At 49.4% G+C, this 14,120-nt stretch overlaps 1 protein-coding gene and 1 pseudogene across 1 annotated transcript; both read right to left on the minus strand.

Moving 5' to 3' along the window:
- Window positions 1-3,197: 3,197 nt before the first annotated feature.
- Window positions 3,198-3,971, minus strand: LOC125553717 (putative calcium-binding protein CML25/26 pseudogene; annotated as a pseudogene).
- Window positions 3,972-6,580: 2,609 nt separating this feature from the next.
- On the minus strand, window positions 6,581-9,031 carry LOC125553716 (AP2-like ethylene-responsive transcription factor At1g16060). The gene is made up of 5 exons (XM_048717450.2): window positions 8,690-9,031; window positions 8,509-8,591; window positions 8,004-8,101; window positions 7,760-7,884; window positions 6,581-7,637 (listed from the first exon to the last, which is right to left on the minus strand). The coding sequence occupies exons 1-5, from the start codon at window positions 8,854-8,856 to the stop codon at window positions 7,025-7,027; spliced, it is 1,086 nt and encodes a 361-aa protein (XP_048573407.1). The 5' UTR covers window positions 8,857-9,031; the 3' UTR covers window positions 6,581-7,024.
- Window positions 9,032-14,120: the final 5,089 nt, after the last annotated feature.

Genomic DNA, 14,120 nt, shown 5'->3' on the forward strand with positions numbered 1-14,120 from the left:
GCAGATTGACCTCATTCCCTATAACATATTTGGGAACTGTTGGAAATATGCCCTAGAGGCAATAATAAATTGGTTATTATTATATTTCCTTGTTCATGATAATCGTTTATTATCCATGCTAGAATTGTATTGATAGGAAACTCAGATACATGTGTGGATACATAGACAACACCATGTCTCTAGTAAGCCTCTAGTTGACTAGCTCATTGATCAATAGATGGTTACGGTTTCCTGACCATGGACATTGGATGTCGTTGATAACGGGATCACATCATTAGGAGAATGATGTGATGGACAAGACCCAATCCTAAGCCTAGCACAAGATCATGTAGTTCGTATGCTAAAGCTTTTCTAATGTCAAGTATCATTTCCTTAGACCATGAGATTGTGCAACTCCCGGATACCGTAGGAGTGCTTTGGGTGTGCCAAACGTCACAATGTAACTGGGTGGCTATAAAGGTACACTACAGGTATCTCCGAAAGTGTCTGTTGGGTTGGCACGAATCGAGACTGGGATTTGTCACTCCGTGTAAACGGAGAGGTATCTCTGGGCCCACTCGGTAGGACATCATCATAATGTGCACAATGTGATCAAGGAGTTGATCACGGGATGATGTGTTACGGAACGAGTAAAGAGACTTGCCGGTAACGAGATTGAACAAGGTATCGGGATACCGACGATCGAATCTCGGGCAAGTATCGTACCGATAGACAAAGGGAATTGCATACGGGACTGTTTAAGTCCTTGACATCGTGGTTCATCCGATGAGATCATCGTGGAACATGTGGGAGCCAACATGGGTATCCAGATCCCGCTGTTGGTTATTGACCGGAGAACGTCTCGGTCATGTCTGCATGGTTCCCGAACCCGTAGGGTCTACACACTTAAGGTTCGATGACGCTAGGGTTATAAAGGAAGTTTGTATGTGGTTACCGAATGTTGTTCGGAGTCCCGGATGAGATCCCGGATGTCACGAGGAGTTCCGAAATGGTCCGGAGGTAAAGATTTATATATGAGAAGTCCTGTTTTGGTCACCGGAAAAGTTTCGGGTTTTATCGGTAACGTACCGGGACCACCGGGAGGGTCCCGGGGGTCCACCAAGTGGGGCCACCAGCCCCGGAGGCTTGCATGGGCCAAGAGTGGGAAGGGACCAGCCCCTGAATGGGCTGGTGCGCCTCCCACAAAGCCCAGGGCGCAGCTAGGAGGAGAAGGGGGAAACCCTAGGCGCAGATGGGCCTAAGGCCCACCCTAGGGCGCGCCCCCCTCTCCCCCTCTTGGCCGCCCCCTCCATCTAGGGCTGCCGCCCCTCTAGGGGTGGGAACCCTAGAGGGGGCGCACCCTCCTCCCCTCCTCCTATAAATAGTTGAGTTTTGGGGCTGCCCAATAGAAGACGATTTGATCTCTCCCTGGCGCAGCCCTACCTCTTCCCTCCTCATATCTCGCGGTGCTTGGCGAAGCTCTGCTGGATCACCACGCTCCTCCACCACCACCACGCCGTTGTGCTGCTGCTGGATGGAGTCTTCCTCAACCTCTCCCTCTCTCCTTGCTGGATCAAGGCATGGGAGACGTCACCGGGCTGTACGTGTGTTGAACATGGAGGTGCCGTCCGTTCGGCACTAGGATCATCGGTGATTTGGATCACGACGAGTACGACTCCATCAACCCCGTTCTCTTGAACGCTTCCGCTTAGCGATCTACAAGGGTATGTAGATGCACTCTCCTTCCCCTCGTTGCTGGTCTCTCCATGGATAGATCTTGGTGACACGTAGGAAAATTTTGAATTTCTGCTACGTTGCCCAACAGGAATGCCGATGGTTGACTCGAAGATATTGATGAGTGCCTTTGACCCTTTGGTGGGACGAGTAGCATCCTGGGCCGAGCCCTGGCGTAGGCGGTTTGCCTCCACAGGGAGAAAATCGGTCCTTATCAGTGCTAACCTAGCGAGCCTCCTCATGTACATGGGGTTGTATATATTGCCAGAGGGCATTCATAGCTCTTTCGATAAGGAGCTCGCTAGGTTCTTCTGGCAGGCAGCTAATGGACGCCAAAAGTATCACATGGTCAAGTGGGCGGACATATGTATGCCCAAGCACCGTGGTGGCCTCGGCATTATGGCTTCCCGCCGCATGAACGTCATGCTAATGCTGCGCTGGGTTTGGCGGATACTACATGGTGAGGGCGGCCTATGGTTACAGCTCATTCAGGAAAAATACTTTAGGGGTGAGCCTCTCAAGGTGTGCTCCCGCTTGGGAGGGTCACAGTTCTGGAGATCCATCCAAAGGATCAAGGAGGACATCCATCTAGGGATTCCATCTCCACAAGAAATGGGGATGGAACCCAATTTTTGCCGGACCCCTGGTTGGATAACGAGCCACTCAAAGTGAGTTTCGCTGACTTGTTCTCGATCTGTGCGGACCCGCTATTAATTATGTCCAGGGCCTTCCATTCTAGACAATGCAATATTCGGTTCCGTCGTACTTTTGGGCAGGCAGAGAGTGACAATTGGACTAGATTCCGAGCGGCCCTACCACTGGTGTTACCAGGCTATCGGACACCGTGTCTTGGCGGCTATCTCCGCGGCGGAGTTTTCGATGAGAATGACATACCATGCTTTATGCCAGTCAGCTGCCACCCCATGGCTTTCTCCCCTGTGGAAAGGCCCTTTGCTCTTGAAGATTAAGATCTTTGTGTAGCAGCTATTACGCGACCGCATCCTTTCGGAGACTGTGGTACTTAAGTGACATGGCCCAGGTGATGGCTTGTGCCCCTTATGCGTGATACCGGAGAATGGGACACATATCCTATTCTCCTGTACAGCGACGCAGGTCCTCTGGACGTTTGTTCGCGAGGCACTGGGGCCGATTGTGAGGCTCTGGACCTCGTGGAGTTCCTCCAGATCAAGGCCACAAACTATATGAGATATTCTCACTAATTCTGTCTTATCTTTACGGCGATGTTATGGACTTTTCTACAACATCGGCACCCACTCTTGAGGTAGCGTAACCGTGATCGTTTCGGCCTCATGATGGATGCGCTTCTGACTACAACGCGTCGACTGTCGTCTTCGTAGGGCCGCTTGGCGGCAGCCACTATGTGTTTTTTTTCTTATTATTTTTCTTATGTTTTTTGGGTATGATTATGTTGTTGCCCCAGCCGTCGTTCTTGATCAGAGATTCGAATGCTGGTTGTATGAACAGTTGCTTTATTTATAAAGCGGGGCAAAAGCCTATTTCAAGGAGATTGCATATATATTATCTTTTCATGTGGACAGCTACTACTATAACATACTCCTACTAGCGATCTGCGGGCAAAACAATGAATGAATGAACACATGATTGTACATACATATGTGATCGATGAATTAATTGAACATTATATCTGTCTAGAAAAATGCCAAGAAGAGAGTCGATGATCAGGCCATCATCATGACCCGGAACTCGTCGAACGAGAGTTTGCCGTCGCCATCGAGGTCGAACCTGCAGATCATTGCCCTGCACTCCTCCACGCCCAGCTCGTGCGACCCCAGTCTGCTCAGGGTCCGCCTCAGGCTCGCTGGCGTAATCATCGTCGTTGTCGTGTCTTCCGTGGAGGACGACGCGTACATCCCGAACGCCTCCCTCAGGCATCTTCGCCTCACGTCGTCCTCTTCATCGGCACCGGTGGCTAGCCTCGAGAACTCTTCTTGGTTTAGCAGCCCGTCACCGTCGGCATCCGCCGCCGCGAGGACCACGGCCGCCTCCTCCTCGGATATGTCCTCGCCCAAGGACGCCGCCATGCAGCAGCGCAGCTCGGACACGGACACCTTGCGGTCGCCGTCCTTGTCGAAGGCGGCGAACACCGACGGTACCACCATGATCGAGTGACTGTTCATCCACCTAGCAACCTTGTCACCAAATTTGCAGGTAGTCAACTAGCTGAGCTGGGAGCTGGGAGCTTGATTTGTGTGCCCTGATGCCGTTGATGGATAATATGGTGGGTGTATATATATATACGCGGCGAGCGAACACAAGACAACAGGTTGGCAGCGATGGAGAAGTGTGTCAGCAACGACGCCTTAGTTTCCGCGTCATTTTTGTGCAGCACACACATTTGGATCCTCCGTGTTTTGTACGCGTGCAGGTCCCTTGCAGAAGTTTATCATCGATCATGGAGGTGCTAGTATGGTGCATGCGTCGACCTCAATTCCTTGAGTCAATTAATTAAGCACCACGATATCATGTCCAAGGGTCAAATGCTCCCATGCAACACGAAACAACCCAACATTAATGACAGCACGTGGATGAATGGATATGAGATGGCGAATAATGAAGCTCGGCAACGCGGACGTCAACGGCCGGCCAGCACCGCCGCGATGTGAAACAGCAATCGACGGCGCCGACGCGCTGGGTGTGGTGTGCACGGCATGGCATAGCCACATGGTAGTAGCTATCTAGAGCTTAATTAAGGGAGAGAAAAATCAGGTTCTCAACTGCCTCGCAAGAAAACTACTGAACACTAATCAGTTACGAGTAGCATTTACAAAATTAATCAATATCGTTCGTCAGTCCATAGAATTCGATGGAGGAATCTGCTGTTCAAATCCCCTTTGTTTCCTCGTCTCTATGTTATGAAAAGACAAGGTCAAGGTCAAATGACGTGACAGAAGCACTAAGGCTAGTCATAGTGGGAGTAACTTAGGTACTAGTAACATAGCGCACTTCGAGAAATTTTTACTTATGTGACATGTAGTTAATGAGAAGTGGTAACATAATATGTTACTGTAACATAGCGCTTTCCAAGACAAGATGAGTCTACAAGCCATTAAATAAAGTCACATATGACACTACTAATATGTTACTTTGCACTATGAAGGTAGTAATTTAGACTAGTATCATATGCATGACACTAGTATAAGTTACTCCCCACTATGACCAGCCTAACTAGTCTTCTCTTCTTTCTTGGTGTTATTTCCGTGTCCTTTCTGGTTACGAAAGAAACTTACCAGTATTAGATTTCTGTGTCCACGTCTTATGTGAGAATGTGGGATTCTCATACAGTAATGCTAGAGCCACGAAGGGTTACGTAATTGTTTCACATACAGGCTGACTTGTAAGATTAGGATTGGAAGAGGGGGTGAAGGGCCCCGCCCCACTGAAAATCAGGGGGGCGATTAGAATTAGGATTTGGCAAGTTACGCAACCCTCCATAGGAGTTTACGTAGGTTTAGCATTTTCGATTCTCATATCACCGATCACACATGGATATATACATATACCAACTTACATATGCGGCATTTGTCCTGCGTGGTGGTGACGCCGTCATCGACAGGAGGTGTGTGGGCCAGTGGGCTTGCGGGCCGTCAGTGCTTATTCATCGGTGGCGTGGGGATGTGCTTGTCAAGTCTGCTTCGAGCGAAAGTTTGCCCGGCTCTCGCCGGCCGGCGGTGGCGGCGTCTACGGACGTCGTTTCCTTATTGAAGGCGTTGCCGTGGAGCTTCTTGGACACGCTTCATTCCTGAATCTGGTTCTTCGGACGAAAGTCTAGACCCATCTGGGTCGGGAAACGACCTCGTCCCCGCAGCGTTTCCCCCTTTGGGACGTTGCTTTGGAGACCGGTGATTCTTCTCCGCGCTTTTCTTGGGCTGGACGCGCTCAACATCATGGTTGGTAGGTTCCCAACAGGTGATGTGAGTGGTTGGCGTTGCGACTGTGCGGCGACGACGATGATGGTGTGTGGAGCTGGGTCGCGGCTTGACCTTCTAATGTCGACGGTTTCGTTTGCCAATGGGTGTGCATATGTTTGTTTCTCCATGTGACAGAGAAGTTGGACCTGCGTGTGGCGGGCCTATGCGTTAACAGTGACTCCATGAGGGTGGTTTCATTGGACGGCGCTCTTCGGAGGTTGAACTGGACCAAGTCGGTGCAAGGCTTGCAACTTTCTCCAGTGAAGCGCATCAGCAAAATCGAAGCTGCTTGTCCTCGACGTCTACAGTCGATTGTTTGGCTATGGCTGATGAGGTCCTCGTGTGTTGTTCGTTCAGAGGGGTCTTGATGGGTCGTTAACGGCGAAGTCGGAGTCACCTGCTCGAGGAGAGGTGATGACAATGACATTGTAGGCTACCTCGATGGTGTCCTCTTTTCAGCGGTGTTTGCGGTCTTGTTGGTGCCAGGGTGGCCGCTTGCCCTTCTGTGTGGGCTTGTCGTAACGGTTTTTGCTTGGATTTTTGTTAATTAACCGGGCAACTTTATTCTATCTTTTTAATGAATCAGGCTCTGACAGACCGCATTTCAAAAGAAATTGTCCTGTTCTCATTTCTCCTTTGGACGGGGACGCACATACCATGTGGATTTGAACGATAATGCTTGACGTGCAAAAGGATCATCGCCAGGGTTAGAGAGCGGTGCTAGTTCGTAAAAAGAAAGCTTCATCGCCGGGGTTAGAGGGCAGTGCTAGTTCGTCAAAAGAAAAAAAAAACGATTCATCGCCGGGGTTAGAGCGCTGGCCATGAATGGCGGCAACACGACACTTGAGGGGAGGGCGGGTAGACAAGGCGGTCACGGAAGTGCAGCCGGCCACAAATAGTGGAAACAGGCGGTTAGGCTGGCGGTTGAGGGCGGTTCAGATAAAGGTCGCGAGGAGGACGACCATGAACAATATTTTCAGAGAGACGAAGATCTGACGGTTGCTTTTTCATCCAACGGCTAGGAACAACTCGAGTGACTCGGATTCTAAATTTAAGTTCAGTCTACTGTCCCCTAGCCATTCCCAAAGTTTCACTGCCAAATGCTGGAGCCTTCACCAGTTGTCCCACTTTCACATGCTACAAGGCGGTTACCGGCCGGCCATGACGCCGCTGCCACCCCAAAATTAACCACACTTCGCCATTGCCCACAGCTATTTACCGCGTGTACTACCTACCTACATGCCTGAGAGGCTGAGACACGGACACGCATGCAATGCACCGGCACAAACAGCTCACGTCCATCACCATCCTGCGAGCTGGGCATGGCGGGCTGGCGGCTGCGCAGGACAGGAGACCAAAACTCAGGCGGCGGGCGGCGCGTCGAAGAGCACGCTCTCGATGTCGTCCTCGAAGCCCACGTCAGCCGGCAGCTCGCGCAAGTCGTCGTCAGACGGCCACCATCCGGGCGCGCCGCGGGGCGGGTACCTGGCCTCGAAGTCGGCGCGGTCCATGCAGAGCGCCTGCAGTACCTCGGCGATGGCGCAGTCGACGTCGTCCACGTCGTCCCGGAGCACTGGCCCGGGCTCGGGCTCTTCCTCCTTGGGCTCGACCTTGGGCAGCAGCAGTTGCCCTGCCGGTTCAGGGTCTGGGTCGACCTTGCAGAGGGGCGGCTGCAGCTGCTGGTCCACGTAGTAGGAATCGACGTCGAAGTTGGTGACCGCGGCGAGGCCCCGGAGTTGTATCGCCGCGAGGTCGTAGGCCCGGGCCGCCTCTTCCTGGGTAACTGCATGCAGATTCAGAGTGCCGTTTCTTGAGATGAGCCACAGAAACGTACTACTAGTAGAGCGAACTTGCAAGGACAGAACGATAGAGAACACACTGAATATCCCCAAGTAGAGGTATCTCTTGCCGCCGCCGCTGCCGCTGCCGCTACCGCAGCCTATCCTCGCCTCCCACCGGCCCTTCTTGTGATGCCTGCAGTGCCAATAAGTTACTTCATGTCAGCAAGATCACTCATGGCATGTCATTGCAGTGTCAATGTGGTTGATCTGATCGAGGATAATCTCTCCTCGAGGAAGGCGTGAGTGCATACATACTTTGCTACTCCCCTGTACTTGGAGGCGCCTCTGGTGAAGCCACTGCTGTCGCGCCTGAGTATGGCCACGTACTCCTCTCTGGTCACGCGTTGCATCCTCTCCAGCTCGTCCTTGTACGTGTCCACCTGCAGCAACGATCGCAGGGCAGTCCTCTCATGTCGAACAGAATTATAGCGGCCAGCTGAGTAGTACAGGTATTCGTATTGACTAGTACTGACATATGATATGACAAGACACAACTTACCGGGAAGTTAAGGAGGAGGCCGCCGCACTGTGCACCCCAGTACTTGAGCGCCGCGAGATCATAGGTGCGAGCTGCAGCCTCTTCGGTGTCATAAGCTCCTGCCAAGAAACAAGAGTAAGCAGTGATCTTAACGAAACCATGCGCCTTAAGCGGCGAGGGACAATGCAATCTAGATGTTGGTGTCAATCATGGCATTGAGAAGTATGTGAGCGTTTCTTTTCAAGAAGCGAAAGGATCTTTCTTGACTCACCCAAATAAACTAATAGTAGAAGCGGTGAGACATGGATGCGTATCACCACCAGTTCACCACACGTGTCCCGAGGCAGACGAACACAAGATTGCAACACAAATTAGTCAAAGACCAAGAACGTCAGCTAGCTAGCACATCAAAGAACATCGAAGTGGCAAGAATAAATTAAAGTGACGATCAAAATAGAGCAAAATGAGGTAGCTAGCTGGTCTGAAAGAAAGGGATTTGATCCAGCCAAGGCTGGGTGTCTCTCACCTTGCCTGCCTCTCCTGTTCTCAGCCGTGCTCCGGTAATGCCTGTCCCACAGGTGCACCTCGTACTTTCCCGAGGCGCAGTGCCTACACCACCACCAATGGCGCACATCTCGATCAGAAATCAAACACAAAGATCGCCACCCGGATGAAACCAAGAAGGGGAGAAAGAAGTGCATGCTCACCTGCTCACGCCTCTGTACACGGATGACCCCCTCGCCGGGACAACGACGGCGTCGCTCCTGGCCCTCTTCTTCTTCTTCTGGTTCGCCACCGCGCAGGGTAGCCCAATGCGGGAGCCCCCGGAGCAGGCGGACGCCGAGGAGGACCAAGTAGGCTTCTTGTTCGTCATGTTTGCTTTTGATTTTGATCGCTCCTCCGTCGTACTGCTCCACCTTGCGCCTCGAGGAAGGTTACTGCTAGTGGGAAGCGAAACAGACGCCGAGCACGCTTACACACAAGTGGTAGTGGAGCACTACTACTATAGTATAGCTCACATCACATTTTCTTTGGGAAGTGCGACGGGTTCCACTGCTTTGGTGAAAAGGACGAACCGGGGTTAAGAGCAGACACCGGGTGTCACTGGCCGAATATGGGAGGCTCTGGGTTGAACACATGGCGCGGCGTGGTGCCTTGCCATCGGAGGAGAGCAAAAAAAAAAAAAAAAAAATCAATGTTGGTAGGGGAGCTACCAAATCAATGAATTTGATTAGAAAGGGCATAGGCTAGTCATAGTGGAGTGTAACTTAGACTAGCAACATACATATTATTTTGTAGACTCATTATGCATTGAAAAACGCTATGTGATGGTAACATATTATGTTACTTTATTTGCCACTCTCCTCGTTAACTACTTGCCATATCACCGTTTTTGCTTACGTGACATCTACTCCCTCCTTTCCGGTTTATAAGGCTTATCTCAAAATTTTAGTTTTTTCATTTATAAGGCTCAATTTGGTTGTTCCCTATCACATGTTCGGACTTCAAAATGCATTAAATCATTGCATGCAAGTATTAAGAGAAAACTGACCAATGCATGCACTTTATGCATGCATGCATTGCAATTAATGCATTCGTAAACATAATTTTTTAAGGAAAATAAGAGCATTAATTAGGTGCTTTTGCAAACTACAAAATATTCCACCACTCATCATCTACCTTGATTGGTGAGATTTTTGAATTGAGCCTTATAAACCGGAAAGAAGGGAGTATGTTACTACCTATGTTACTCCCGCTATGACTAGCCTTATAAGAACACCCTCAAAGAGGAATGCATCACATAAAAAGATGAGTGCAAGAAAAGAAGAAATGAAAAAGGAGCTGCTGGAGTTTATCAAGGAAAACACCTAAACGATTGCCTAGCTAAACGGCCATGTGACGGAAGGTCCCCCACGCCGCCCCGGTAGGGCGACACGGGGGCGATCTCGCGCCGCCACCGCTAGGCTTCCCCGCGTCCTATCCATTCCTCGGCGCTGCAAGAGGCTGGCGCCGGGCAGGCCTTGAACACAGCCAAGGAAGGTGGCGGCAGGGAGTTTCTCGCGCTCGGGCAGGTGCCTGGTGAAGGAAATATGCCCTAGAGGCAATAATAAAGTTATTATTTATTTCCTTATTTCATGATAAATGTTTATTATTCATGCTAGAATTGTATTAACCGGAAACATAATACATGTGTGAGTACATAGACAAACAGAGTGTCACTAGTATGCCTCTACTTGACTAGCTCGTTAATCAAAGATGGTTATGTTTCCTAACCACGAACAAAGAGTTGTTATTTGATTAATGGGATCACATCATTAGTTGAATGATCTGATTGACATGACCCATTCCATTAGCTTAGCACCCGATCGTTTAGTATGTTGCTATAGCTTTCTTCATGACTTATACATGTTCCTATAACTATGAGATTATGCAACTCCCGTTTACCGGAGGAACACTTTGGGTGCTACCAAACGTCATAACGTAACTGAGTGATTATAAAGGAGTACTACAGGTGTCTCCAAAGGTAGATGTTGGGTTGGCGTATTTCAAGATTAGGATTTGTCACTCCGATTGTCGGAGAGATATCTCTGGGCCCTCTCGGTAATGCACATCACATAAGCCTTGCAAGCATTACAACTAATATGTTAGTTGTGAGATGATGTATTACGGAACGAGTAAAGAGACTTGCCGGTAACGAGATTGAACTAGGTATTGGATACCGACGATCGAATCTCGGGCAAGTAACATACCGATGACAAAGGGAACAACATATGTTGTTATGCGGTCTGACCGATAAAGATCTTCGTAGAATATGTAGGAGCCAATATGGGCATCCAGGCCCCGCTGTTGGTTATTGACCGGAGATTTGTCTCAGTCATGTCTACATTGTTCTCGAACCGTAGGGTCCGCACGCTTAACGTTACGATGACAGTTATTATGAGTTTATGCATTTTGATGTACCGAAGTTAGTTCGGAGTCCCGGATGTGATCACGGACATGACGAGGAGTCTCGAAATGGTCGAGAGATAAAGATTGATATATTGGAAGCCTATGTTTGGATATCAGAAGTGTTCCGGGTGAAATCGGGATTTTACCGGAGTACCGGGAGGTTACCGGAACCCCCCGGGAGCTATATGGGCCTTAGTGGAAAAGAGAAGGGGCAGCCCAAGATGGGCCGCGCGCCTCCCCCCTCCCCTAGTCCTATTAGGACAAGGAGAGGTGGCCGGCCCCCCTCTCTCCTTTCCCCCTCAGCGAATCCTATTCTAACTAGGATTCGGGGGGGGGGATCCTACTTCCGGTGGGAGTAGGACTCCCCTGGCGCGCCCTCCTTGGCCGGCCGCCCCCTCCCCCTTGGCTTCTTTATATACGGAGGCAGGGGGGCACCCCAGGACACACAAGTTGATCCTCGTGATCTTTCCTTAGCCGTGTGCGGTGCCCCCTGCCACAATATTGCACCTCGATCATATCGTTGTAGTGCTTAGGCGAAGCCCTGCGTCGGTAGAACATCATCATCGTCACCACGCCGTCGTGCTGATGGAACTCATCCCCGAAGCTTTGCTGGATCGGAGCCCGGGGAGCGTCATCGAGCTGTACGTGTGCTAAGAACTCGGAGGTGCCGGAGTAACGGTGCTTGGATCGGTCGGATCGGGAAGACGTACGACTACTTCCTCTACGTTGTGTTAACGCTTCCGTTGCGATCTACAAGGGTACGTAGATCATACTCTCCCCTCTCGTTGCTATGCATCACCATGATCTTGCGTGTGCGTAGGAAAATTTTGAAATTACTACGTTCCCCAACAGTGGTATCAGAGCCTAGGTTTTATGGTTTGATGTTATTTGCACGAGTAGAACACAAGTGAGTTGTGGGCGATATAAGTCATACTGCCTACCAGCATGTCATACTTCGGTTCGGCGGTATTGTTGGACGAGACGACCCGGACCAACATTACGCGTACGCTTACGCGAGACCGATTCTCCCGACGTGCTTTGCACATAGGTGGCTTGCGGGCGACAGTCTCTCCAACTTTAGTTGAACCGAGTGTGGCTACGCCCGGTCCTTGCGAAGGTTAAAACGGCATCAACTTGACAAACTATCGTTGTGGTTTTGATGCGTAGGTGAGATTGGTTCTTGCTTAAGCCCGTAGCAGCCACGTAAAACTTGCAACAACAAAGTAGAGGACGTCTAACTTGTTTTTGCATGGCATGTTGTGATGTGATATGGTCAAGACATGATGCTAAATTTTATTGTATGAGATGATCATGTTTTGTAACCGAGTTATCGGCAACTGGCAGGAGCCATATGGTTGTCGCTTTATTGTATGCAATGCAATCGCGATGTAATGCTTTACTTTATCACTAAGCGGTAGCGATAGTCGTGGAAGCATAAGATTGGCGAGACGACAACGATGCTACGATGGAGATCAAGGTGTCGCGCCGGTGACGATGGTGATCATGACGGTGCTTCGGAGATGGAGATCACAGGCACAAGATGATGATGGCCATATCATATCACTTATATTGATTGCATGTGATGTTTATCTTTTATGCATCTTATCTTGCTTTGATTGACGGTAGCATTATAAGATGATCTCTCACTAAAATTATCAAGAAGTGTTCTCCCTGAGTATGCACCGTTGCAAAAGTTCTTCGTGCTGAGACACCACGTGATGATCGGGTGTGATAGGCTCTACGTTCAAATACAACGGGTGCAAAACAGTTGCACACGCGGAATACTCAGGTTATACTTGACGAGCCAAGCATATACAGATATGGCCTCGGAACACGGAGACCGAAAGGTCAAGCGTGAATCATATAGTAGATATGATCAACATAGTAATGTTCACCGATGAAACTACTCCATCTCACATGATGATCGTACATGGTTTAGTTGATTTGGATCACGTGATCACTTAGAAGATTAGAGGGATGTCTATCTAAGTGGGAGTTCTTAAGTAATATGATTAATTGAACTTAAATTTATCATGAACTTAGTCCCTGATAGTATCTTGCTTGTTTATATTGATTGTAGATAGATGGCTCGTGCTATTGTTTCGTTGAATTTTAATGCGTTCCTTGAGAAAGCAAAGTTGAAAGATGATGGTAGCAATTACACGGACTGGGTCCGTAACTTGAGGATTATCCTCATTGCTGCACAGAAGAATTACGTCCTGGAAGCACCGCCGGGTGCCAGGCCTGCTGCTGGAGCAACACCAGATGTTATGAACGTCTGGCAGAGCAAAGCTGATGACTACTCGATAGTTCAGTGTGCCATGCTTTACGGCTTAGAATCGGGACTTCAACGACGTTTTGAACGTCATGGAGCATATGAGATGTTCCAGGAGTTGAAGTTAATATTTCAAGCAAATGCCCGGATTGAGAGATATGAAGTCTCCAATAAGTTCTATAGCTGCAAGATGGAGGAGAACAGTTCTGTCAGTGAGCATATACTCAAAATGTCTGGGTATAATAATCACTTGATTCAATTGGGAGTTAATCTTCCAGATGATTGCGTCATTGACAGAGTTCTCCAATCACTGCCACCAAGCTACAAGAGCTTCATGATGAACTATAATATGCAAGGGATGAATAAGACTATTCCCGAGCTCTTCGCAATGCTGAAAGCTGCGGAGGTAGAAATCAAAAAGGAGCATCAAGTGTTGATGGTCAACAAGACCACTAGTTTCAAGAAAAAGGGCAAAAGGAAGAAGAAGGGGAACTTCAAGAAGAACGGCAAGAAAGTTGCTGCTCAAGAGAAGAAACCCAAGTCTGGACCTAAGCCTGAAACTGAGTGCTTCTACTGCAAGCAGACTGGTCACTGGAAGCGGAACTGCCCCAAGTATTTGGCGGATAAGGATGGCAAGGTGAACAAAGGTATATGCGATATACATGTTATTGATGTGTACCTTACTAATGCTCGCAGTAGCACCTGGGTATTTGATACTGGTTCTGTTGTTAATATTTGCAACTCGAAACAGGGACTACGGATTAAGCGAAGATTAGCTAAGGACGAGGTGACGATGCGCGTGGGAAACGGTTCCAAAGTTGATGTGATCGCGTCGGCACGCTACCTCTACATCTACCTTCGGGATTAATATTAGACCTAAATAATTGTTATTTGGTGCCAGCGTTGAGCATGAA

This window comes from Triticum urartu, chromosome 4A, assembly GCF_056163025.1.
Source record: "Triticum urartu cultivar PI428250 chromosome 4A, HENAU_Tu73, whole genome shotgun sequence".
In the NCBI taxonomy this organism is placed as follows: domain Eukaryota; kingdom Viridiplantae; phylum Streptophyta; class Magnoliopsida; order Poales; family Poaceae; genus Triticum; species Triticum urartu.

Bases quoted from the DNA above. Each gene is read 5' to 3' on its own strand.
- LOC125553716 (XM_048717450.2), bottom strand. From the start codon at position 8,856: ATGACGAACAAGAAGCCTACTTGGTCCTCCTCGGCGTCCGCCTGCTCC. The intron at 7,885-8,003 runs GTAAGTTGTGTC...TCGTTGCTGCAG, and splicing joins GCCTCCTCCTTAACTTCCCG to GTGGACACGTACAAGGACGA. The intron at 7,638-7,759 runs GTATGTATGCAC...TTGGCACTGCAG, and splicing joins AAGTACAGGGGAGTAGCAAA to GCATCACAAGAAGGGCCGGT.